This window comes from Zophobas morio, unplaced genomic scaffold (assembly GCF_036711695.1).
Source record: "Zophobas morio isolate AGI-343-1 ecotype UQ-CSIRO unplaced genomic scaffold, CSIRO_AGI_Zmor_V1 ptg000012l, whole genome shotgun sequence".
Lineage (NCBI taxonomy): Eukaryota > Metazoa > Arthropoda > Insecta > Coleoptera > Tenebrionidae > Zophobas > Zophobas morio.
Window position 1 is genome coordinate 4,281,695 of NW_026972117.1, and position 25,393 is coordinate 4,307,087.

The 25,393-nt window shown below is 28.1% G+C and overlaps 1 protein-coding gene across 1 annotated transcript in view; it reads left to right on the plus strand.

The window, feature by feature from the left end:
- LOC135127671 (LITAF domain-containing protein) overlaps window positions 1-24,048 on the plus strand; it is a 36,459-nt gene extending 12,411 nt beyond the window's left edge. Inside the window, exons 2-3 of the mRNA XM_064054206.1 lie at window positions 10,111-10,267; window positions 23,493-24,048. Coding sequence (XP_063910276.1) covers window positions 10,111-10,267; window positions 23,493-23,598 — 263 coding nt within the window. The 3' untranslated portion in view covers window positions 23,599-24,048. The remainder of the gene's footprint in view (window positions 1-10,110; window positions 10,268-23,492) is intronic.
- Window positions 24,049-25,393: the final 1,345 nt, after the last annotated feature.

Below are 25,393 nucleotides of genomic sequence, written 5' to 3' on the forward strand. Positions count from 1 at the left end.
GATTCCTAGAATTTCGAAGATTTGAGGATCTGAGATTTTGAAGATTTTGAGAATTTCAAGGATTTGAAGAATTTAGGATTTTGTAGATTTTGAAAATTTTAGGGATTTGAGGATTTTTAACATTGGAGAATTTGGGGGTTTTGGGTTTTGAGAATTTTGAGAATTTGGAGATTTTGAGTATTTGGAGAATTTGAAGATTTTGGAGATTTGGGGATTTGAGGATTTTGTAGATTTTGAGAATTTTGGGGATTTGAGGATTTTTAACATTTGAGAATTTGGGGGTTTGGGGTTTTGAGAATTTCGAGAATTTACAGATTTTGAGAATTTGGAGATTTTGAAGTTTTAAGGATTTGATTAGAGGAATTTGAGTATTTGAAGATTTTTCGGGTTTGTAAATGTTGAAGTTTTGATTATTTGGTTATTTGAGGATTTTGAGAATTTAGGGACTTTTAGAATTTGAAAATTTGGAGATTTGTGGATTTGAGGATTTCTAGAATTTCGAAGATTTGAGAATTTGAGATTTTGAGGAATTTGGGATTTTGGAGATTTGGGGATTTGAGGATTTTGAAGATTTTGAGAATTTTGGGGATTTGAGGATTTTTAACATTGGAGAATTTGGGGGGTTTGGGGTTTTGAAAATTTTGAAAATTTGGGGATTTTGAGTATTTGGAGAATTTGAAGATTTTGAGGAATTTAAGATTCTGGAGATTTTGGAGATTTGAGGATTTTGAAGCTTTTGAGAATTTTGAGTATTTGAAGATTTTTAACATTTGAGAATTTGGGGGTTTAGGGTTTTGAGAATTTTGAGAATTTACAGACTTTGAGAATTTGGAGATTTTGAGGTTTTAAGGATTTGATTAGAGGATTTTGAGGGTTTGTAAATTTTGAAAATTTGAGAATTTGGTTATTTGAGGATTTTGAGAATTTAGGAGTTTTAGAATTTATGGATTTTGGAGATTTGTGGACATGAGGATTTGAGGATTTCTAGAATTTCGAAGATCTGAGGATTTGAGATTTTGAAGATTTTGAGGAATTTAGGATTTTGGAGATTTGGGGATTTGAGGATTTTCAAGATTTTGAGAATTTTGGGGATTTAAGGATTTTTAACATTGGAGAATTTAGGATTTTGAAGTTTTGAGAACTTTTGGGTTTTGAGGATTTAGGGATTTTTAGGATTTGAGGATTTTGAGGATTCGAAGATTTGTCGATTTTGATTATTTGAAGATTTTGAGAATTTGAAGTTTTGGGGACTTGGTGATTTGAGATTTTTGAGAATTTGGGGATTTTAAGGTTTCCAGGATTTGATTAGAGGATTTTGAGTATTTGAAGATTTTGAGGATTTGTAGATTTTTAAGATTTTAGGATTTGGTTATTTGATTATTTCTAGAATTTGAGGAATTTTAGGATTTGCGGATTTTGGAGATTTGGAGATTTTGAGGATTTGAGGATTTTGAAGTTTTGAGAGTTTTGAGGTTTTAAGGATTTTTGGGACTTGAGGATTTTGAGAATTCGAGGATTTTTAGGAGTTGAGGTTTTCGAAGTTTTGAAGATATGATTATTTAAGAATATTGAGGATTTGAAGATTTGGAGTTTTTAAAGATTTGAGAATCTGAGGATTTTGAGAATTTCGAGGCTTTGTGGATTTGGAGGTCTTTGATTATTGATGATTTGAAGATTTTTCCGATTTTTCATTTCTAAATGTTTTCGATTTTTCAGTTTTTCGATTTCTCAATTTTACAGTTTAACTATTTTTGGATTACCCAATTATTCGATTCTTGTATTTTATTTATTCGATTTTTCAATATTACAAATTGCAATTTTTTGATTTCTCAATTTTCCAGTTTCGATTTCTCAATTTTGTTATTTTTCGCTTTCTCAATTGGTCGATGTTTCTATTTTTCGTTAATACTTACTTACAATTGTGCATTTTTTTTTTATTCTTCAAGTATCCGATTTTCAGTTTTTCACTTTTTGATTTTTCAAATTTCAGTTCAAGCAAATTTGTTCATCAAAAATTTAGGAATTGAAAAATAGGAAAATTAAAACAATACTTTTTCAGTTATTACATTTTTCGATTTAAGTTTTCCAATTCCTTAATTTTCTGATTTTTTTAAAGAGTGAAAAATTAGAAAATCAACAATCAAAAAATCCGAAAATTAAAAATGGTAAAATCGCAATTCAAAAAACTTTAAAGTCGAAAAAATAAAAGACCGAAAATAGGAACAATTGAAAAATCGAAAACCCGTAAAATAAAAACTAAAAAATTCATGCTAATTAAAAAAATGCTCAGACCACACAGTATAATTTTTTTCAAAACTACAGTTATGAGAATTATATTTTTATCAATCATAGTTTTACTTACGTATGTTATTAATTATTCTGACTTACTAACTGCTATTAAATTTTCCTGGTAATAACTTTATAACTACCACAAACGCATTTATAATCATAACATGTGTAAACTGAATATTAAAAGTCATGTTATAAATAATATTATTTATATTTAATTTTTTACTTATTTTCACACTATAAATGCTAAAGTTACAAAAACATATTCTCAAATTATTCTTGACCGACAATAATTACTGCCAAAAATATGACAAATGATCCCAAAAAAATATGCAAAATTAGAACCTTGACATTCCAGCGTCAATAGCACCATATAATCCATGAATTGAAGAAAACCTCGTACATTAATTAATTAATGGCTTTGATTCGATGCACTTATTTATTTTTATCAAAGATATAAAAATTTTTCAAGGCCAACAAAATTGGAACTGAAATTCAAAAAGGGCACAGGGCTGCACAAACCCAGCCAAAACATTCCACTACTGTCAACCTCTGCGTATCTTTTCACTACTTTCACCTTTCACCTTTTCTGCGTCGCTTTACAGTTGTGTTCTATTTGTGTCTTTTCGGATGAGATCACGTACTGGACGCCTAATGACCCGAATTAAAACAGTCAAATAGAAATGCTAGTCGTGAGCATAAATTAAAACTAGAGCAAGGTTATTTTTTAAATTAAATCATAATACGCCGACGTAACATTATGTAACGGTATCGTCTTCAAAACGGAACAGTGTTTGTGGTGACATGTCTAAAAAACGCCTGAGGTTTGGTTGCCTACTTTTACGGTTAATTTGGTCGAATTTAAATTGCTAATGACATTGTTATCGCGCCAGTGTTTAACCGATGAACAATTTTTCAATGGTAAAACACAATGTAGCATTAGCATTTAATGTAAATAGTGACGGAAGTCTGTATCGATTTGACACACGCGTGGTGGAATAGGCGTTTGCGATTATTTTTTACGATTAGTTGCCGGTTTTTAGCTTCCTTGCATTTGTCATCGTTTAAAAATATTATTTTTTAAATGTTACAATTTTTGCTTTAGTTCAAATCTACAAAGACAACTACGGCGTTATATAATGATATGAATTTTTTGTTTATTCTATTTTTTTTATGGCAAATTAAAATAGGTGGTAACAGTAAAAATTCCGGCTTGCGTGATCGCGGTTAGATCTAACTGTATTTTTACCTTTTTATTTAAACAACAACATAGTTCTGAGCATTGTTCAAGAGGATCTTATTCATTCGAAAATTTTGTCATCTAACCTAGTACAGGTTTCCCGTAATGTTTTTAGAAACTAACAACCAGCAACCAATTCTAAAATTGTATCTAATAAATGAAAATACATTTGCTTTCACTTGTCATTCAGTTGATAGATAGTTTTGAAATTAATGTATGGTTCGTCATCGCGAAATGATTTGCATAATTAACTACGCACGCTTTTGATAATAATAAAGACCTGAAGAATATCTGTTTTCAGAGTCATCGCTTACAGCAAATTTCTTTTTTCAGGAATCTTGTCAATTTTTTCATGCCTTGCTACCTCTTAAGATTATAATGAGATTAAAATCAACGTTTATGTAAGAAAATGACAAAATCATAACCAAAGTAATAGATTCAGGAAAAATCATACGATTTGTTTTTATATTTGTATTGTCTGATTTGAGCATTTTTTTCCATTGGGACCGTTTTTTGAATTTTTTAAATTTTTCAGTTGTTTTTTTCAATATTACACCTTTTACGTTTTCCCAATATTTTGAGTTCTTGAAATTTCAATTTTTAATTTTACGATTTTGCAATTTTTCAGGTTCCCAATTTTTAATGTTTAATTTTTTCGATATTTTTAATTGGTCAATTTTTCAACAAGAACAGATTTAATGAAACTGAAATTTTGAAAAATTGAAAAATCGGGAAGTGGAAAAATCGGAAAATGAAGCAAAAATAGTAAAAACGAAAAATTAAAATTTCTATAAAATGAAAAATCGGGCAATTGAAAAATCGAAAAATTACAAAATTATGAAATGAAAAAATCTAAAGATCGAGAAATCCTCAAATCCTCAAAACAACAAGATTCCCAAATCCCCAAAACAGTAAAATCGTGAAATCTTCAAATCCTCAAAACACCAAAATTCAAAAATTCTCAAAACATCAAAATTTTCAACTCCTTAAAACACCAGGATCTTCAAATCTTTAAAATACCAAAATCGCCAAATCTTCAAAACACTAAAATCCTGAAATCCTCAAAACACCAAAACCACAAAATCCTCAAAACCTCAAAACACCAAAATCATCGTATTCTTAAAACATCAAAATTCCCAAATCCTCAACACACCAAAATCCCCAAATGCTCGAAACATCGAAATCCTCAATTCCTCAAAAACACCAAAAAGTCCCGAAAACTTTAAAAGACCAAAATTCTCAAAGTCTGAATACACTGATATACTCAAATCCTCAAAACACCAAAAATCCCGAAATCCTTAAAACACAAAAATTCCCAAATCCTCAGAACACCAAAATCCTCATATATTAAAACGCCAAAATAACCAAATCCTCAATATATCAAAATTCTAAAATCCCCAAAACAAAAAAATCGCAAAATCCTCAGATCCTCAAAACATCAAACTCCTCAAATTCTCAGAACACCAAACTTCTCAAATTCTCAAAACACCAAAAGCCCCCAATGCTCAAAACATCGAAATCCTCAATTCCTCAAAACACCAAAAAGTCCCGAAAACTTCAAAACACCAAAATCCGCAAATGCTCAAAACATCGAAATCCTCAATACCTCAAAACACCAAAAGTCCGGAAAACTTCAAAACACCAAAATCCTCAGTCTTAATACAGTAATATACTTAAATCCTCAAAACACCAAAATCCCCAAATCCCCAATTCCCCAAAAAACACTAAAATCCTGAAATCCTCAAATTCTCAAAACATCAAAATTCTCAACTCCTTAAAACACTAAAATCCTCAAATCCCCAAAACACGAAAATTTCCAAATTCTAAAAACACTAAAATCCTGAAATCCTCGAAACACCAAATCCTCAAAACACTAAAATCCTTATATCCTTTAAACATCAAAATTCCCAGGTCCTCAAAAAAACACAATTATAAAATTTTTAAACACCAAAAACCTCAAAGCACCAAAATCCTCAAATCCTCATATCCTCACAAAACCAAAATCCCCAAATCCTCAAAACACTAGAATACCGAAATACTCACAACACGAAAATCCTCAAATCCTCAAAACACCAAAACCACAAAATCCTCAAATCCTCGAAACACAAAAATCCCCAAATCCTCAAAACACAAAAATCCTGAAATTCACCAAACATCAAAATCCTAAAATCCTCAAAACAACAAAACCACAAAATCCTCAAATCCTGAAAACACCAAAATTCCCAAATCCTGAATATACCAAAATCCTAAAATCCCCAAAACAACAAAATCCCCAAATCCTCAAAACAACAAAATCCCCAAATCCTCAAAACACTAGAATTCCGAAATCCTCAAAACAACAAAACTGCAAAAATCTCAAATCCTCAAAATACCAAAATTCCCAAATTCTCAAAACCCTAGAATCCAGAAATCCTCAAAACACCAAAAATCCCGAAATCCTTAAAACACCAAAATCCCCAAATCCTCAAAACACCAAAATTCCAAAATCCTCAACAAACCAAAATCCTAAAATACTCCAAACAACAAAACTGCAAAATCCTCAAATCCTCAAAACACCAAAATCCCCAAATTCTTAAAACACTAGAATTCAGAAATCTTCAAAACACCAAGAATCCCGATATCCTCAAATCCTCAAAACACCAAAACCGCAAAATCCTTAAATCCTCAAAACACCAAAATCCTCATATGCTTAAAACACCAAAATTCCCAGATCCTCAATATACCAAAATTCTAAAATCCTCAAAACATTAAAATCCCCAACTCCTCAAAATACTAGAATCCCGAAATACTCAAAATACCAAAATTCCCAAAGCTTAAAATCCTTAAAACAACAAAACTGCAAAAACCTCAAATCTTCAAAACACCAAAATCCCCAAATTCTCAAAACACAAGAATCTAGAAATCCTCAAAACACCAAGAATCCCGAAATCCTCTAATCCTCAAAACACCAAAGGTGCAAAATCCTCAAATCCTCAAAAAAACAAAATTTCCAAATTCTGCAAAATATCAAAATTCTTATTTCCTTAAAATACAATGATCCTCAAAACACCAAAATCCTCATATCCTTAAAACACCAAAATTCCCAAAACCTCAATATACCAAAATCCTAAAATCCTCAAAACAACAAAATCCCCAAATCCTCAAAACACTAGAATCCCGAAATCCTCAAAACAACAAAACTAAAAAAATCTCAAATCCTCAAAACACCAAAATTCCCAAATTCTCAAAACACTAAAAATCCAGAAATCCTCAAAACACCAAAAATCCCGAAATCCTTAGAACACCAAAATCCTCAAATCCTCAAAACACAAAAATTCCAAAATCCTCAACAAACAAAATCCTAAAATCCTCCAAACAACAAAACTGCAAAATCCTCAAATCCTCAAAACACCAAAATCCCCAAATTCTTAAAACACTAGAATCCAGAAATCCTCAAAACACCAAGAATCCCGAAATCCTCAAATCCTCTAAACATCAAAACCGCAAAATCCTCATATCCTCAAAACACTAAAATTCTCAAATCCCCAAAACAGTAAAATCCTGAAATCCTCATAACACCGAAATCCTCAAATCTTGAAAACACTAAAACCGCAAAATCCTCAAAACACCAAAATCCCCAAATCCCCAAAAGACTAAAATCCTGAAATCCTTAAATTTTCAAAATACCAAACTTCCCAAATTTTCAAAACATAAAAATTCTCAACTCCTTAAAACTTTAAAACACTATTCTCCTCAAATCCCCAAAACACCAAAATCTACAAATTTTAAAAACACTAAAATCCTGAAATCTTCAAAAAACCAAAATTCTCGTATCCTTAAAACACCAAAATCCCCAAATTTTTAAAACACCAAAATTCTCAAATTCTTAAAACACCAAAATCCCCAAATGCTCAAAACACTGAAATCCTCAAATTTTCAAAACATCGAAATCCTCAAATCCTCAAAACACCAAAATACTTATATTCTTAAAACACCAAAATTCCCAAATCCTCAAAACACTAAAATCCTGAAATCCTCAAAACATTAAAATCCTCAAATCTTCAAAACACCAAAATCCTCATATTCTTAAAACACCAAAATTCCCAAATCCTCAAAATACCAAAATCCTAAAATCCGTAAGCTTACAGTTTGCTTTTTCCCTCAAAATCGAAAATTTGAAAATCAAAAAATTTAAGAATTGAATAATCGAAAAAATTAAAAAACCGAGAAATTGAAAAATTGACTATTGAAAACTCAAAAATCAAAAAATTAAAAAACTCGAAAAAATTCAGGTACCAAAGAATCAAAAACAGAAAATGTAAAATCGAAAAATTAAAATTTCATTTCCAGGAACTGAAGAATTACAAATTTATAAATTCAAAAATCGAGGGATTAAGAAATTGAAAAGTCAAAATCTGAAAATTTTTGGACTATTAAAAAATCATGAATGGAAAAATTGTAAATTTGATAAATTCAATCAAAAATTATGAAACTGAAAAATTATCAATTGAAAAATCTAAATTTCCAAAATTCAAGAATTGAAACATGACGGAGATATAAAAAAATTGCAAAATTGTAATACTGAAAAATCGAATAATGGAAAAAAAGGGTAAAATAAAAAATTGAAAAAATAATCTACCTAGAAATTTAAAAAATCGAACATAAAAAAAAAACAAAAATTGTACCGTTTAAAAATTAAAAATCGTAAAATTAAAAAATTAAGAAGCGAGAAATTGAAAAATCAAAAATGAGAAAATTTTAAAATCGAAAAATTAAAATGTCTAGAAATTGAAAATTCAGTTAAATGAAAAATTGAAAAATTGCAAAATCATAGAATTGAACAATGAAACATTGAAAAATCGAAAAATGAAACACCAACATTTGAAAGAAAGCAAAAAAAGTAAAATGCAGTAATAAAGTAGAATTTTCGATTTGGAAAACCTGGAATATCGACATTTGCAAATTGTTAAGGTTTTAGATTTTTTTTTCAAACACAAGAAAAATATTTGTTTGTGTTTTAGCATATTTATATGATAACCTTAAAGCACAAACCATAAAAACAAGACAAGAATTTTAAATTTTACAGATAGTTTTCCAACAATTTTCCGTACAAATTTCCCACATGTGAATTGCAGAAATTTAAAAACAATACTCGCATCCCAAATTTTCGCACACTCACAGTTTCAGATGACGTCTATAACACGTGTCGTGACCACATGCAGATTTCAAGCTAATTTACATCAAGAATATTTCCATTAGATCGATACAAACATAAATAGAAAATTCTCAAAGATCTAGCGCGGCATTTTCACAGAATCGGTACGTGGTAACCAGATTTCCGTATTTGTTACCACGTAATTATAATTACATAAACCGTGTTGCAATAACTAAAAAATTAGGCCAATCGCCAGATGGAGCTATTATCTAGTTCCAGTTATTGGACTCAAATCGCTAATCGCCCATTGTTTTTTCCCCGATGAATCAGTTTTTATTAGAACAGGGAGTACGTTTTGGCAAAACATCAAGAACCATTTAAAAATAGGTTTGTGTAAACTGCGTAAGAATTAAACTGAATCAAAGCATTATGTAGGTGTGTCATCGAAAACTCAGGATTGTGCGTTACACTCCGACTTCGAAAACTAGGATAAAACTCGGTTTGAAACCGCTTCACAATTACGATAATTTTAATTCATTTCATGACCGAAAGTTCAAAAGAACGTTAATAACACACTGAGAATTTAATTCGTGTGTTTAGACTAGGTAATAGCTAGTTGGAAAAGTATTATTTGACGAAAATTTAATGTAGGTACGCAGTATTGCAGATAATTGGCGGTGGAAGAAATAAATCAATTACCATAATAGATCATTGTATTTATCTGCTCCAATTCACGAGAATCTTCAACTTAAATGAGTTCATTGGAACACAAATAACTTTTAATAGCGATGATAAACCCTTTGGAACCATCTCAGAACTTTTGTTCGTTTTTACGTACCTTAAAAAACTCCGAAATAAATTTGTATAAATTTTCCTCGGACCAAGAACGTCCTTGCCACGAGTCTGAAATTGTAGCCGGACCAGCAAAATTTTTTTTTTTTTACACAAGCTGAGTGTTATAATATGCTAATTCGAGATTTACGACTATTGTCAATTATTAATTTAATAATTTACAGCCTCGAGCAGTCCGTTTTGGGACTTGCCGTCGTTTTTATACCCCTGTTTAAAAAATTCTCACCGAACTTTTTTCTACAACATAGTTTCATAATATTTGGCTCCCAAATGATCATAATAATAACACGTCGTGCAGTTATGATCATAAACACTGATTCAAGGTTTATTATCCCGCAAATACTTGCAAAATTTTTATTAGTTTCGTACTTGCGATGTTTGTTTTCAATCGCTATCTTTAAATTGCTCTTGAACTTTTTCTACAAAGTTACGACTTGCCGGAATTGTGATTGCGTCTAATTGTTCTCGAAGCTACGAAAAAATACTAGTTTAAATATTTTTCGTCCAAATATTTGTGACTTTGTGCGTTTGTTTGTTTTATAGTTAATAACAACATTGGTTTTTATCGGTTCTAGTAATTTATATTTGTTTGCAGTTATGAAAGGACCTCCGATCCTGACAACCGTGGTGCCGGTTGGTCCTGATCCAACGCATATGATTTGTCCTCACTGCCATGCAGAAATAGACACTACGACATATACGAGACCAGGGAACATCGCATACATTGCTGCCACATTAATTTGTCTGATGGGGTATGTATTAAGTACGAAACGCAACTTCAATTTTTGATTTGCAGGTTTTCTAGTTTTCATTTTAGATATGTAATAATAATTATAATTTTAATTATAGTTGTTCACTTTTTCAATTTTTCGTTTTTGGATTTTTTTAATTTTTCGATCTTTGAATGTTAGTTTTTGGACTTTACATTTTTCGATTTAATTCGTTCTTTGATTCATTAGTTTTTTCTCGATTTTTAGTTTTTCAATGTTTCTATTTTTCGTTTCTTCAGTTCTACAGTTTTGTCAAATAAATGCTATATAAATTAAAAAAAAGTAACAGTGTACCTATGGTTCATGAATCCGTGTTGAATTTTTATCTTCGACATCGAAATTTTTGTGGAAACATAAAACAAAATTGAATTACAATTTGTCGATTTCTTGATTTTTCGATTTTTAGTTTACTTAATTTTTCGATTTTTCAGTGTTACAATTTTTCAATTTTTGCCTTTTTTAAATTTTCATTTTTACACTACTCAATTTCTCTATTAATCAATTCTTTGATTTTTCGATTTTTCCTCTTTCCAATTTATCGATTTTTGAACTTTCCGTTGTTCCAATTTTGGGATTTTTCAATATCTCCAATTTTGTAATTTAAAATTTTTCACTTTTTTGATATTTCGATTTCTCGACGTTTCGATTTTTAAAATTTCTGATTTTTTGAATTTTGAATATTTTCATTTATCGTTTTTTTTTAAGTTTAAATATGTATTTTAGTTTTAAATTTTCCGGTTTTTCGATTTCGGGCTATTTCGATTTCTCCATTTCTCGGATCTTTTGATGTCTCAATTTTTTAATTTCGATATCTCGACTTTTCCATTTTTCAATTTTTTATTTCTTCAAGTTTTTAGATTTTTAAAATCCTCCATTTTTCGATTTTATGTTTTGTTATGCTTCGATCTCCCGATTTTAACCTTTTTAATGTGTATTCCAATTTTTCGATTTTGGAATTTTCGATTTCTTACATCTCAATTTTTCGTTTTTTCGATTTTAAAATGTTTTTACTTTTCGTTCTTTTTTTCGATTTCTGGATTTTTCAAGTTTTCGATTTCTCAATTTTTCAACATTTCAATTTTGAGAATGTCTTATATTTTTCAGTTTTTTGATATTTTCATTTTTCAACTTTTAAAATTTTGATTATATAATACACCGGAAATCGATTTTTGGGTTTTTCAATTTTTCGACTTTTCAGTTTTGAGATTTTTCAATTTGTCGATTTTTTAGTTTTTCATTTCTTCAGTTTTTCGGTTTTTCAAGTTTTCGAATTTTTAAATTTAAAATTTTTCATTTTTCGATTTTATTTTTTTTTTACGTTCCGATTTCCCGATTTTAAATTTTTTTATGCTTTTCAATCTTTGTTTTTTCTAAATTTTCATTTTTCCATTTCTCGATTTCTCGATTTTTCGACTTTTTAATTCTGTGTTTTTTTTTAATGTTAAATTTTTTGTTATTGTAATTTTTCTATTTTTTTAAATTTTAGATATTTAGATTTTTCGACATCTTGAATTCTCGATCTTTTTTCAGTTTGAATTCCTCGGTTTTTCGATTTTCCAAATTTCGACTTTTCAGTTTTGAAAATTTTCGATTTCTCGATTTTTCAGTTTTTGATTTTCCAACTTTTAGATGTTTCAAATTTTAGAATTTGCAAATTTCACGAGTTTTCAGTTTTTAATTTCGTCAACTTTTCGATTTGCAATTTTTCGTGTAGGTTTTTAATTTTCTTTATTTTTTCAATTTTCGGCTTTCAATTTTCCGTTTCTTTAATTTTTCATTTGCAGTTTTCCTAGTTTTCATTTTAATTATGTAACACTTCTAATAGTTACAATTTTTAAAGTTGTTCACTTTTTCAGTTTTTCGTTTTTGGAATTTTTCAATTTTTCGATGTTTGAATGTCACAGTTTTTGGACTTTACAGTTTTCAAGATTCTATAAGTTTTCGATTTTACAATTTTTGGATTTTTCAATTTTTCAATTCGAATGATTTTTCTTCTTTCCCATTCTTCGATTCATTAATTTTTTTTAGATTTTTAAGTTTCTCGGTTTTTAGTTTTTCATTGTTTCAATTTTTCACTTTTTCGAGTTTTTAACTTTTCGAATAAACAAAATCGAAAAATTATAAATTAGAAAAATTGTAAAACTGAAAAAGTACAAAATGCAAGCTTGGGATAATAAAAAAATTGGAAATCAAAAACTTAAAAAATCAAAGATTGAAAATGTAAAAAATTGAATAAACAAAAAATTATAAAATCCAAAGAAACATTGAAAAAATAAAGGTAATGGAAAAATGAAAAATTGTGATATAAAATCAAGAAAATGAAAATTACAAAATCGAGAAAATGAAAATATGCAAAATCTGAAAAATGTAGAAATTGAAAAATTCCTAAAATTGCGATATTGAAAAATTGAGATAACCAAAAATTAAAAAATCGAGAAATCGAAAAATTTTTTAAATTGGAAAATTGAGATGAGAAATCGAAAATTCCAAAAATGGAAAAATTGAAACACATTAAAAAATAAGAATCGGGAAATCGAAACATAAAGATTATAAAAGCGAAAAATGGAAAATTTAAAATATATACTAGAAAAATCTAAAATTTTGAAAATCGAAAAACCAAGAAATCGAAATCGAAAACTTGAGACTTCAAAAGATCGTGAAATCGAAATAAGCCGAAATCGGAAAATTCAAAATTGAAATATTTACTTAAAAAAAAATAAACGGAAAAATCGATAAACCTAGATATGAGAAACAGAAAATTCCAAAAATCGAAAAATCGATATACAGATTAAAAAATCTAAAAAATCGAAGTTAAAAAATCGTAAAAACAAATTCCATTCGATTTTCCGTTTTATCGATTTTGCAATTTTTTGTTTTTTCAATTTTTTCCAATTTTTTAATTTTCCGATTTTTCAATTTTTCGAAGTTTCTACTTTCCGTATAAACAAAATGGAAAAGTTATAAAATAGAAAAATTGTAAAATTGAAAACTCAAAATGAAAAAACGCAAAAGTATAAAAGGAACGCTTCGAGAAATCTAAAAACTTGAGAAATTGAAGAAACGGAAAATTCAAAAATCGAAAGATTAAAAATTGAGAAACTTAAAGATTGAAAAATTGCGGTCGAAAACACGAAAATTATTGTAAAATCTAAATATTAAAAATTGGAAAATCGAGGAATTGAAAATGTGAAAAATTGAATAAACAAAAAATTATAAAATCCAAAGAAACATTGAAAAAATAAAGGTAATGGAAAAATGAAAAATTGTGATATAAAATCAAGAAAATGAAAATTACAAAATCGGGAAAATGAAAATATGCAAAATCTGAAAAATATAGAAATTGAAAAATTCCTAAAATTGCGATATTGAAAAATTGAGATAACCAAAAAAATAAAAATCGAGAAATCGAAAAAATTTTTAAATTGGAAAATTGAGATATGAGAAATCGAAAATTCCAAAAATGGAAACATTGAAACACATTAAAAAATAAAAATCGGGAAATCGAAACATAAAGATTATAAAAGCGAAAAATGGAAAATTTAAAATATATACTAGAAAAATCTAAAATTTTGAAAATCGAAAAACCAATAAATCGAAATCGAATACTTGAGACTTCAAAAGATCGTGAAATCGAAATAAGCCGAAATCGGAAAATTCAAAATTGAAATATTTACTTAAAAAAAAATAAACTGAAAAATCGATAAACCTAGATATGAGAAACAGAAAATTCCAAAAATCGAAAAATCGAAGTTAAAAAATCGTAAAAACAAATTCCATTCGATTTTCCGTTTTATCGATTTTGCAATTTTTTGTTTTTTCAATTTTTTCCAATTTTTTAATTTTCCGATTTTTCAATTTTTCGAAGTTTCTACTTTCCTTATAAACAAAATGGAAAAGTTATAAAATAGAAAAATTGTAAAATTGAAAACTCAAAATGAAAAAACGCAAAAGTATAAAAGGAACGCTTCGAGAAATCTAAAAACTTGAGAAATTGAAGAAACGGAAAATTCAAAAATCGAAAGATTAAAAATTGAGAAACTTAAAGATCGAAAAATTGCGGTCGAAAACACGAAAATTATTGTAAAATCTAAATATTAAAAATTGGAAAATCGAGGAATTGAAAATGTGAAAAATTGAATAAACGAAAAATTGTGATATAAAATCCAGAAAATGAAAATTAAAAAATCGGGAAAATGATATAAAAAAAATGAATGGCAACAACTTAAATTTGAGATGAAAGAAAATGATAAGTGTGTTATAAAAAACATTAAAAAAGTTATGCCCCACCAGATGGTCATCGAGATTTGATTTTCTAATTGCCATTAGATATAATTATAAATAATTAAATTTCTCGTTTTCTATCCTGCTCTTGATATTATAAACATTCAAATTAAAGATAGGTTTGAAAGCATGAAAAACGTCAGAAACTATTTTTCTTTTCTGGAACCACAGGAAATGTTGAATAGTACAGACGAAGAATTTGTGGAGGCAGCATCAAAGTTGGCAAATAAATACGAAGAAGATATTACTAGTGCAATCTGTGGGCAAATCGTTAGTTTTAAAAACATTGTTGTTGGTGAAATTATTCAGCAAAAAATAACTAAAATTACAGATATTGCTAAGTTTCTGTTTATGGACAATAATTTTTTAACGAGTAGTTTACCAGATATTTGCGCTGCGTTACTTCTATTTTTAACACTTCCAGTGACTTCTTTATCGGCAGAAAGATCTTTTTCTAAATTAAAATTAATTAAATCATCTTTGGGAAGCACGATAAGTCAAACACAATTAACCAACTTAGCTGTGTTGAGCACTGAGTGTGATCGATCCCAAAAATTAGATCTCGACAGTGTCATACGCGAATTTATGAACTCTCGACAACGTCGAATGAAGCCAGTATAATCAATTAACAATTTTTAAAAATTATTATGTGTATAAATTATTATTATTTGTAAAATCTGTGTTATTCGGCGCCACTACTGGTAAACCAGTAATTTCATATTAATTTTATATTACTTTTTAAATTTGGTGTGGGGGGGCGCAGTGGAAGTTGGCTACGCCACTGACGAAACGGGTTGAGATTTGCGCTACCATTTTTTTTAAGTTTGAAGTATATTTATCGTTAAAACTAAACGGGTCCAAATAGCTACCTAAGGACTTGTAAATGAACTAGATAAACATCACACGTAAGGTTTCTAGAAGGTTACTCCAACTCTCAATACCAGCCTGTACTGAATCTAATAATAAATTGGATTTTCCTACATTTAATGAACGCGACTTTGGTGGCGATAAATAGTACTCTGTTAAGCAAATGACATAATAGTTATCATGAATGGCAACCTTGTCAGCTCGTAATGAACCTATTTACACTCACACTATCTGCGCACAAGCACTTCCAATTTTTTTTGTTACAATACAGTCTAATTTATTTAAATTCCAAAAAAGCAGCAGTTTTGTGCGTCAGCGAATATTAATTAATGAAAGGAAACCTGCCTGATTGTGTCCTTAATTAATCCGAGTTTTTGTGAGAACTGCTGACGAATCGCGCGTCTGTCTAGACTAAGGATAAAATCTTCCACTTTCAAAACTAGCGGCAAAAAATTCAAGACCCTGAAATAATTCACTGATCTTGAATTATAATTCGCGGAACCCTGAACGTTGACATCGTTTTATCAGCGCGAATTTGATGAATGTTGATCGATAATTAATTGAAATGCCGATGTTTATCGTTATTACATCACGTTCAGTGCCACTGATTAAACCAGCGGCATTAAAAACATTTATTTCAGGAAGTGCTATTAAAAGAATAGTTTGCGAAAGTCGTCTACATCAGAAATAAGTGTGATAATTTTGGAACGGTTTCACGTCCAAGAGTAAAAGGTGTGTTTAAGTTAGGGTACAAAAGTCGCTGTTTTACAATACGTGATTATCCTTCGAGTGGAAAATATTGATTAACTTTGTTTACTGATCGCAAGGTCGTGTTATTGATCGTGATCCAAGTGCAGTAATTATCATAAATATTTGAATTCGAAAAAAATCCTGGTTGATTCCGGGTGAAAGCTACAATTTTTCCAAGTCTGATTACCGTGAAAAAAACATTAAATAAGTATGAAATTTCGACTTGTTTATTATTATTCGTACACAAATCTGTGTTTATGAAATTGAAGCGACTTTTTGTAATTAAAATCCGGCAACCGAAGTTGTTTAGATACTATTTTCGTCTAGGATAAGTCTTTTCTTCGTTTTTCTGCTTCAAAGTAAACATGTTTATTGAAATTTGTCCCTAAAAAACTGGACATCTGATTAAATTATTTTAAATTTAGGAATATCGTTTGTATTGTTCGTGACAGACACAGACATACCCCGCCTGGTTAAGGCCATTGCTACACCGAAGTTGCAAAGAAATCGTTGCGCTTTTAAGGGTGTCACTAACCGCGGTTTTCGTTATCTCTTTACTTAATTGTTAACCTTGGAAAAAAAGTGGAGGAAAACGGAATATTTTTACATATTTTCATTAGCATAGCCCTAGGCTTTATTAGCACAGTTTATTTTTGAATTTCAACTTTCAAATGTTGACGTTTCAGTTTTTTTCAAAAAGAACGTCATGGATTTTATTAGTGCATTTTAAGTGTGTTTTTATTCCCCTTTTTTCAATGTGTGTCTCTTAAAAAGATAAATAGTCAAGTAGGTAACTGCCAACTTGAGATGTATACATACTTTACAAAAAAGAATAACATGATATTAGAAGAAAAAAAAACGAAATTTTTTCAGTTTCTAAAAATTTTTATTTTTCGATTTTCTAATGTTTCCGTACTTCAATTGTAAATTTAAAATTTTTTGATTTTACAGTTTTGCGTTTTTTCAATTTTGCTATTTTTCAATAGGATTTTGATTCAGTTTACTTTCTAGATATTTTAATTTTCCGATTTCCCAACAATTCGATTTTTTTTTTAATTTTTCAGATTTTTTGGTTCTTCAATTTGATTTTCGATTTTCCAATTTTACAGTTTCACGAGTCCTCATGATGTCAGTTTGAGTAAATTTATTCTGATTGAAAAGCTGAAAATTAAAAATCGAATAAATGAAAAATGAAATCTAAGAACTTGAAAATTTAAAAACTAAGAACTCTAAAAACTGAAATTTTCCAATGTTACGATTTTACAATTTTTCATTTTTTTGATTTTCTAATTTTACAATTTTGCAATTTTTCGATTCCTCAATTCAATTTTTCGATAATAAAATTTAGCAATTTTTTGATTTCCCAATTCAGATTCTTCAATTTTTCGATTTTTCAGTTTTACAATTTCTTAATTTTTCAAAATTTCAGTTTGAAAATTCGAATTGAAAAATTGAAAAGTAAAAATCGAGAAAATGAAATTTGTTGACACTTCGATTTATCAATTTTAAAATGTTTGAATTTTACAGTTTTTCCTATTTTTCGATTTTCAATTCTTCCATTTCTGATTTTGAGTTATCCGATGTTTCGATTTTTCATTAATAGAATTTGGAATTTTTTTATTTCACAACTATCCGATTTTACAGTTTCACAAGTTCTCACGATTTCAGTTTGTGTAAATTTGTTCTTAATGAAAATTGAAAATCGAGTACATGAACAATGAAAAATTGAGAATTTCAACAATTAAAAATTGAAAATTTTCTAATAATACAATTTTTCGCTTTTATTTTTTTTCAATTTTTAGTTTTTCAATTTTTCTATTTTTCATTTTTACAATTTCATAGTTTTTCAAACTTTCAATTTGAAAATTCTAATTGAAAAATTGAAAATTAAAAATCGAGAGAATGAAAATTTAAAAATTGAAAAACTGAAATTTTTTGACACTTCGATTATCAATTTTAAAATTTTGGTTTTCAGTTATCTCATGTTTCGATTTTCCAATTTTACAATTTTGCAATTTTCCGATTTCTCAATAATTCGTTTTTTTTAATTTTGCAATTTTTTAATTCCTCAATTCGATTTTTCAATTTTTCAATAATAAAATTTAACAGTTTCATAAGTTCTTTAGATTTCAGTTTGGTAAATTTATTCTTATTAAAAACCAAAAAATTAAAAATCGAGTACCTAAATGTAAAATGAAATTTAAGAATTTCAAAATTTAAAAACTAAGAAGACTAAAAATTGAAATTTTCCAATGTTACGATTTTACAATTTTTCATTTTTTCGATTTTCCTATTTTTCAATAGGTTTTTGTTTCAATTCACCTTCTAGATGTTTTAATTTTTAGGTTTTCAATTTTTCCATCGATGTTTCGATTTTCCAATTTTAGAATTTTGCAATTTTTTTGATTTCTCAATTATCCGATTTTTCAATTTTTCGATTTTACAGTTTCACAAGTTCTCAAGATATCAGTTTGAGTAAATTTGTTCTCATTGAGAACTTGAAAATTTAAAAACTGAGAACTCCAAAAATTAAAATTTTCCAATGTTTCGATTTTGCAAATTTTATTTTTTTTTTATTTTCCTATTTTTCAATAAGATTTTGATTTAATTTAGTTTTTAGGTGTTTTAATTTTTCAGTTTTCAATTCTGTCATTTTTGATTTTCAGTTATCCGATGTTTCGATTTTCCAATTTTCCAATTTTGCAATTTTCGGTATTCTCAATAATTCGGTTTTTTACAATTTTGCAATTTTTCGATTCTTCAATTCGATTTATCATTAATAAAATTTCGCAATTTTTTGATGTCTTAATTATACAGTTTCACAAGTTCTCAAGATTTCAGTTTGAGTAAATTTGTTCTTAAAAAAACTTAAAAACCTGAAAATTAAAAATCGAGTAAATGATACGTGAAAAATTGGGAACTTGAAAATTTAGAAACTTAGAACTCGAAAAATCTAAATTTTCCAAGGTTTTGATTTTACAATTTTGGAATTTTTCTATTTCTCAATTATCCGTTTCTTCAAATTCAAAAATCGAGAAGGTGAAAATTAAAAATTGGTAAAAATAAAAATTTTACAATATTTCGATGTCTCGGTTTTAAAATTTTGCATTTTTAGATTTCTCAATAATTCGATTTTTTAGTTTTACAATTTTTCATTCAGTTTTCTTGGTTTTTGAATTGTTAAATTTTTCTATTTTGCAGTGTTTCGATTATTATCCAGTTTTATAGTTTTGCAATTTTTCGAATTTTCAGTTTTCCGAATTTTTGATTTTTCCATTTTTGATTTTTATCATTTTCCCCATTTTTTTGGTTCTGAATATTTTAATTTTTGGATTTTCTAATGTTTCCGTACTTCCATTTTACAATTTGAAATTTTTCTATTTTTCACTTTTGCGATTTTATAATTTCTCAAAATTTCAGTTTCAGTAAATTTCTTCTTATTGAAAAACTGAAAATTAGAAATGAAAAATAAAAAATTGAAAACTTGAAAAATAAAAAATCGAATCACTTGCATTTTTCAAAATTTCAATTTGAACTTGAAAATTTAAAAACTAAGAACTCGAAAAACTGAAATTTTCCAATGTTTTGATTTTAAAATTTGTCAATTATACGATTTTTCAATTTTTCGATTTACATTTTTAAGTTTCATAATTTTTCAAAATTTCAATTTTAATAAATTTGTTCTTATTATAAAACTGAAAATGACAAATTAAAAATAAAAAATTGAGAACTTGAAAAATTAAAATGGAAAAATCGAAAAATCGAGATTCCGATTCCTCAATTATTCGATTTTTCAGTCTTACAATTTTGGACATTTTGATTTTCCTATTTGTCAATAGAATTTTGATTCAATTTATTTCCAAGATATTTTAATTTTTCGATTTTTATTTCTTCCATTTTTGATTTTCCATTTTACAATTTTTCGGTTACTTAAAGCAATTTCTCAATAATAAAATTTTGCAATGTTTTGAGTTCTCAACTATCCAATTTTTCAATTTAGTAGTTTCACAATTTTTCAAGATTTCAGTGTTAGTAAATTTGTTCTTATTGAAAACCTGAAAATTAAAAATCGGGTAAATGAAAAATGAAAATTTGAGAACTTGAACATTTAAAAACTTGAGGACTTTAAAACTTAAAACTAAGAACCTGAAAAATTAATTTTACAATTTTGCATTTTTTTGATTTCTCAATTATCCGATTTTTCAAATTTTCGAAATTTCGATTTTTCAATTTTACAGTTTCACAATTTCTCAAGATTTCAGTTTTAGTAACTTTGTTCTTATTGAAAACATGAAAATTAAAAATCGGGTAGATGAAAAATTAAAATTTGAGCATTTTAAAACTTAAAACTAAGAACTCGAAAAATTGAAATTTTACAATATTTCGGTTTTACAATTTTGCACTTGTTCGATATCTCAATTATCCATTTTTTCAAATTCAAAAATTGAGAATGTGAAAAATTAAAAATTGGGGACTTGAAAAAATAAAAATTTTACGATATTTCGATTTTCCGCTTTTAAAATTTTGCATTTTTCGATTTGCCTATTTTCCCATTTTTGATTCAATTTAAGGATTTTAGGCGTTTCAAATATTTAATTTTTCGATTTTTCTATATATTTTTTTTAATTTGCAGTTTTCCGATGTTTCAATTTCTCAACTTTTTCAGTTTCTCGATTTTTCAATTATAAATTTTTTCGATTTTCCGATTATATTATTCAGTTTTACAATTTTGCAATTTTCAGATTTCGCAATAATTCAATTTTCTTTACAATTTGCAATTTTTCGATTCCTCAATTATTCGATTTTTCAGTCTTACAATTTTCGATTTTTTTGATTTTTCAATTTGTCAATAGAATTTTAATTCAATTTACTTCCAGATATTTTAATTTTTCGATTTTTGGTACATACTTCCATTTTTGATTTTCCAATGTTTCGATTTTACAATTTTACAATTTCTCGATTTTCAAGTTTTTCAATACGTAACTCAATATTTTACAATTTTTCAATTCCTTAAAGCGATTTTTCGATTTCTCAATAATAAAATTTTGCAATGTTTTGATTTCTCAATTATCCAATTTTTCAATTTTACAGTTTCACAATTTTTCAAGATTTCAGTTTTAGTAAAACTGTTCTTATTGAAAACCTGAAAATTAAAAATCAAGTAAATGAAAACTGAAAATTTGAGAACTTGAACATTTAAGAACTTGAGGACTTTAAAACTTAAAACTAAGAACCCGAAAAAATAAAATTTTCCGATGTTTTTCAATTATCCGTTTTTTCAAATTCGAAAATCGAGAATGTGAAAAATTAAAAATTTGGAACTCGAAAAAATATATATTTATTTCAATTTTTAGTTTTACAATTTTTCATTTATTCGATTTGCCTATTTTCCCATTTTTGATTCAATTTAAGGATTTTAGACGTTTCAGATATTTAATTTTTCCATTTTTCAATATTTTTTTTAATTTACAATTATCCGATGTTTCAATTTCTCAATTTTTTCAGTTTCTCGGTTATCAATTATAAAATTTTTCGATTTTCCGATTATATAATTCAGTTTTATAATTTTGCAATTTTCAGGTTTCGCAATAATTCATTTTTTTACAATTTTGCAATTTTTGATTTCTCAATTATCCGATTTTTCAAATTTTCGATATTTCGATTTTTCAATTTTACAGTTTCACAATTTCTCAAGATTTCAGTTTTAGTAAATTTGTTCTTATTGAAAACATGAAAATTAAAAATCGAGTAAATGAAAAATGAAAATTTGAAGACTTTAAAACTAAGAACTCGAAAAATTGAAATTTTCCAATGTTTTTGAGAATTTGAAAAATTAAAATTTGGGAATTTGAAAAAATAAAAATTTTCCGATTTTAAAATTTTGCATTTTTCGATTTCTCAGTTATTCGATTTTTAGTTTTACAATTTTTCATTTTTTCGATTTTCAAATTTTTCCATTTTTGATTCGATTTAAGGATTTTAGATGTTCCAGATATTTAACCGATTTTTCATATTTTCAGGTTGAAAAAACTTGGTTCTTGGTGGAAAACTGAAAAATTAGGAATCTCGAAAATAAGAAATTAAAAACGAAAAATTCAAAAATTGCTAAATTGCAAAATTAAAAATCGAAAAATTGAAATTTTCTGATACTTCGATTTTTCATTTAAACAATTTTTCCATTTCTATTCTATTTCTGTTCTATTCCATTTCTAATCCATTATTTCTATTCGGTTTTCAGTGTTATTAAATTTTTTACAATATTTTAATTTTTCGATTTTCCGATTTTTCAAAATTTCTGTTTGAAAAATTTTACTTGTTGAAGAACTGAAAAATTAAAAATTGCGAAACTTGTGTTAGTTTTAATCAAAGCATTCATAGTGAGGAATAAAAAATACAAATCAATGGTAAAACACGGCCTTTATCGACGGAAGAAGGTTGAACGCTGCTCACATCGCAATTTTTTGTATTAACTTGTTAAAAATTGGTCCAAGGATTCTTCTAAAATTACAGCATAATTTTATCACGAAAGAAAAATATTTATGCTGTGCAAACTGAACTTGGTCTTTGTCCTTTCAAGATTATTAACCTTAACCAAGCTTACGTTTATGCAAAACAAAACTCAAAAAAAAAATCATGCCATGTGGTTGCCCCATTTTTGTATACTAGCACCTGCAGGTGTTTTAAGTCATAAAACAAACCGGAAGTTCGGTTCGTCCGAATCGAGGTTTAGATTGTAAACTCTAAGGTTATAAAACGAACTTTCATTTACTCCAAACAAAAACCGATTAAATCGGTGCTAGTTTTCCAATAAACTTGCATTGTAGACGATTTTATGAGTACAGAGAGGTATAACTCGTACTTGTGTTTATCTTCAAGATAGCGAAGCCGGTTCTGGTTTGTGTCAGAACACACGTGGTTTCGACTCTGAACACGTGCTTGCGGACTAATTAAATATGTAATACTGGTTTTCCATTACATTTTCTAGAAGCTGAATTTTTTCATTTAAAGCAATGCTTGCACGTGTATGTAGTACGAAATCCACTACCAAGATCACTATTAAATCATAATGACGTCATTTCGCAACAATGCCACCGCCCACATGTGGTACAAACCATTAACGACAAAGAAATAAATCGCACATCGTATTTATGTTTAATTCATTCAGCGCCTTAAATTTAAAATTATGTCATTACCACTACACCTATAAAAATTAAATAAGGAAGTCGTAAATCATCACCAAAAGCGGCCATCTTCGTCAAACAGTAGAGATATGAAAATATTAAATATTTACAAACTTTTTTTCTTGCAGATGTGCCTTCGGATGCTGTTTAATCCCCTGCTGCATTGACGGTTGCATGGATGTGCATCACCTCTGCCCCAACTGCAAATCCTACCTTGGAAAATTCAGAAGATAAAGATTGAGTGCGATATTTTTTGGATGAGTTTTACTTGTATAGTCATTATTACTCATATTAATGTGCTACATATTTGTCATTAATACTCGTTAGGGGTTTTGTAACTCATGTATTTTTGTATATTATTTATTTTATATTTCTCTCTCTTGTCTTTGTAGCTGATTTTGGGCATACTAGTGCGAGGTGTTTTCGTAGCACAACATTCCTGAGCTGACTTTCATGACAAACCATTTCTACTTTTTTATTTTTTGATAGGGCTTCATTTAGACTTCTCATAGAATTTGGAACTCGACTAGTTTTGGATTTTGTACTGTTGACGTTTGATTGACTATTAGTAGGGTCAAGGTTTTGTGCAATAAACTTCCGATAGAATCAGCTAAAGGGCGACCTGTAGCCATAATTTGTAAAAATATAAATATTGTACATTTTATAAATTATTTACTTAAGTAATTTTAGTTGTTTTATTTATCTGCACTAATAGAAACTGGCGTCACAAATAATGCAGACTGTGAACCTATTGCGTATGCAGTGGTGTGATTAGAATACACAAATAGAAGTAATGGAACCCATGTCTTGGTTCTTTTTCAACACGAATTACTGATATGACAAATCTGAACTCTGAATATTTTAGTAACTACGATTCATGTTATTACAAGTATATTTAATTACGGATTGCATTATATTTTTCTAACGATACAAGGTCAGTAAATGTTAAGAATTATCTATAAAACAGAATAAAAATACCATTAGAAAGTCCAGTCATGCACCATTTCTAGCCAAGTATTGTGTGTTGCATATGAACAGGTTAACTTCACTGGTAAAACATAAGTATAACTTATTATTTTACTAAAACAGTTTTTACAACTTCTGGAGATTTTGGTGCTGAGGGGTATTCAAATTTGAAAAGATTTAATAAGATGATCTAACAGTATTAAAGAATTTTTACTTTGAGAATATTATTACTTCCCGAGCGTAAGCAAAGGAAGTATTGTAATCGAGTCCGTCGGCCGACTCTCTACTTTTACGTTTTCTCGATCTTTCATGACCCCTAGAAGACGAAGAAATAGGTCTCCCATTTCCGTCTGTCTGTCCGTCTGTCCGTCCGTCTGTCCGTCTGTCCGTCCGTCTGTCCGTCTGTCCGTCCGTCTGTCCGTCTGTCCGTCCGTCTGTCCGTCTGTCCGTCTGTCCGTCTGTTGTCCCGGATTTTTATTAGACAGATAATCTCCGAAAGTACTCGACCGATTGTTGTGAAATTTTGTACTTATATTAAGAATATCATGTAGATGGTAAAACGCTAACCAAAATTTGTCGAATCATCCCCACCACTAAAGCGGTGACGTCACTTCAAAATTGTACATAGTAAATGGGTTTTCAATTGTATAAAATAACATAGTCCTACACATGTAGTTTACAACTCTGAATCGACTTTTCACCCGGAACGTCCAGATTTTTGGAAAAAAAATCAAAATTATAAAACAACATTTTGAAATTTAATTTTTAATCTGCTAACCAGAATGCTTTGAAATGTTGCAGATGTTTTAAGGCTATAAAGAGCATCATAAATCTTTAGTCAAAAAATATTTGCTTATCCCCTCCAAAAACTTGATGACGTCAGCTCAAAAGTTTGTGGAATAAATCATATCTAAAATGTACAAAATATGATGAGTCTGTACTTGTGATCTATCACTCCATTCATATTTTTTGGATTTGCATATACAGGGTGACTCAAAAAAATTAATGAATGCGTAAATATATTTTATTGATTTAATCAGGAACTACAAAACCGAATGCTCTG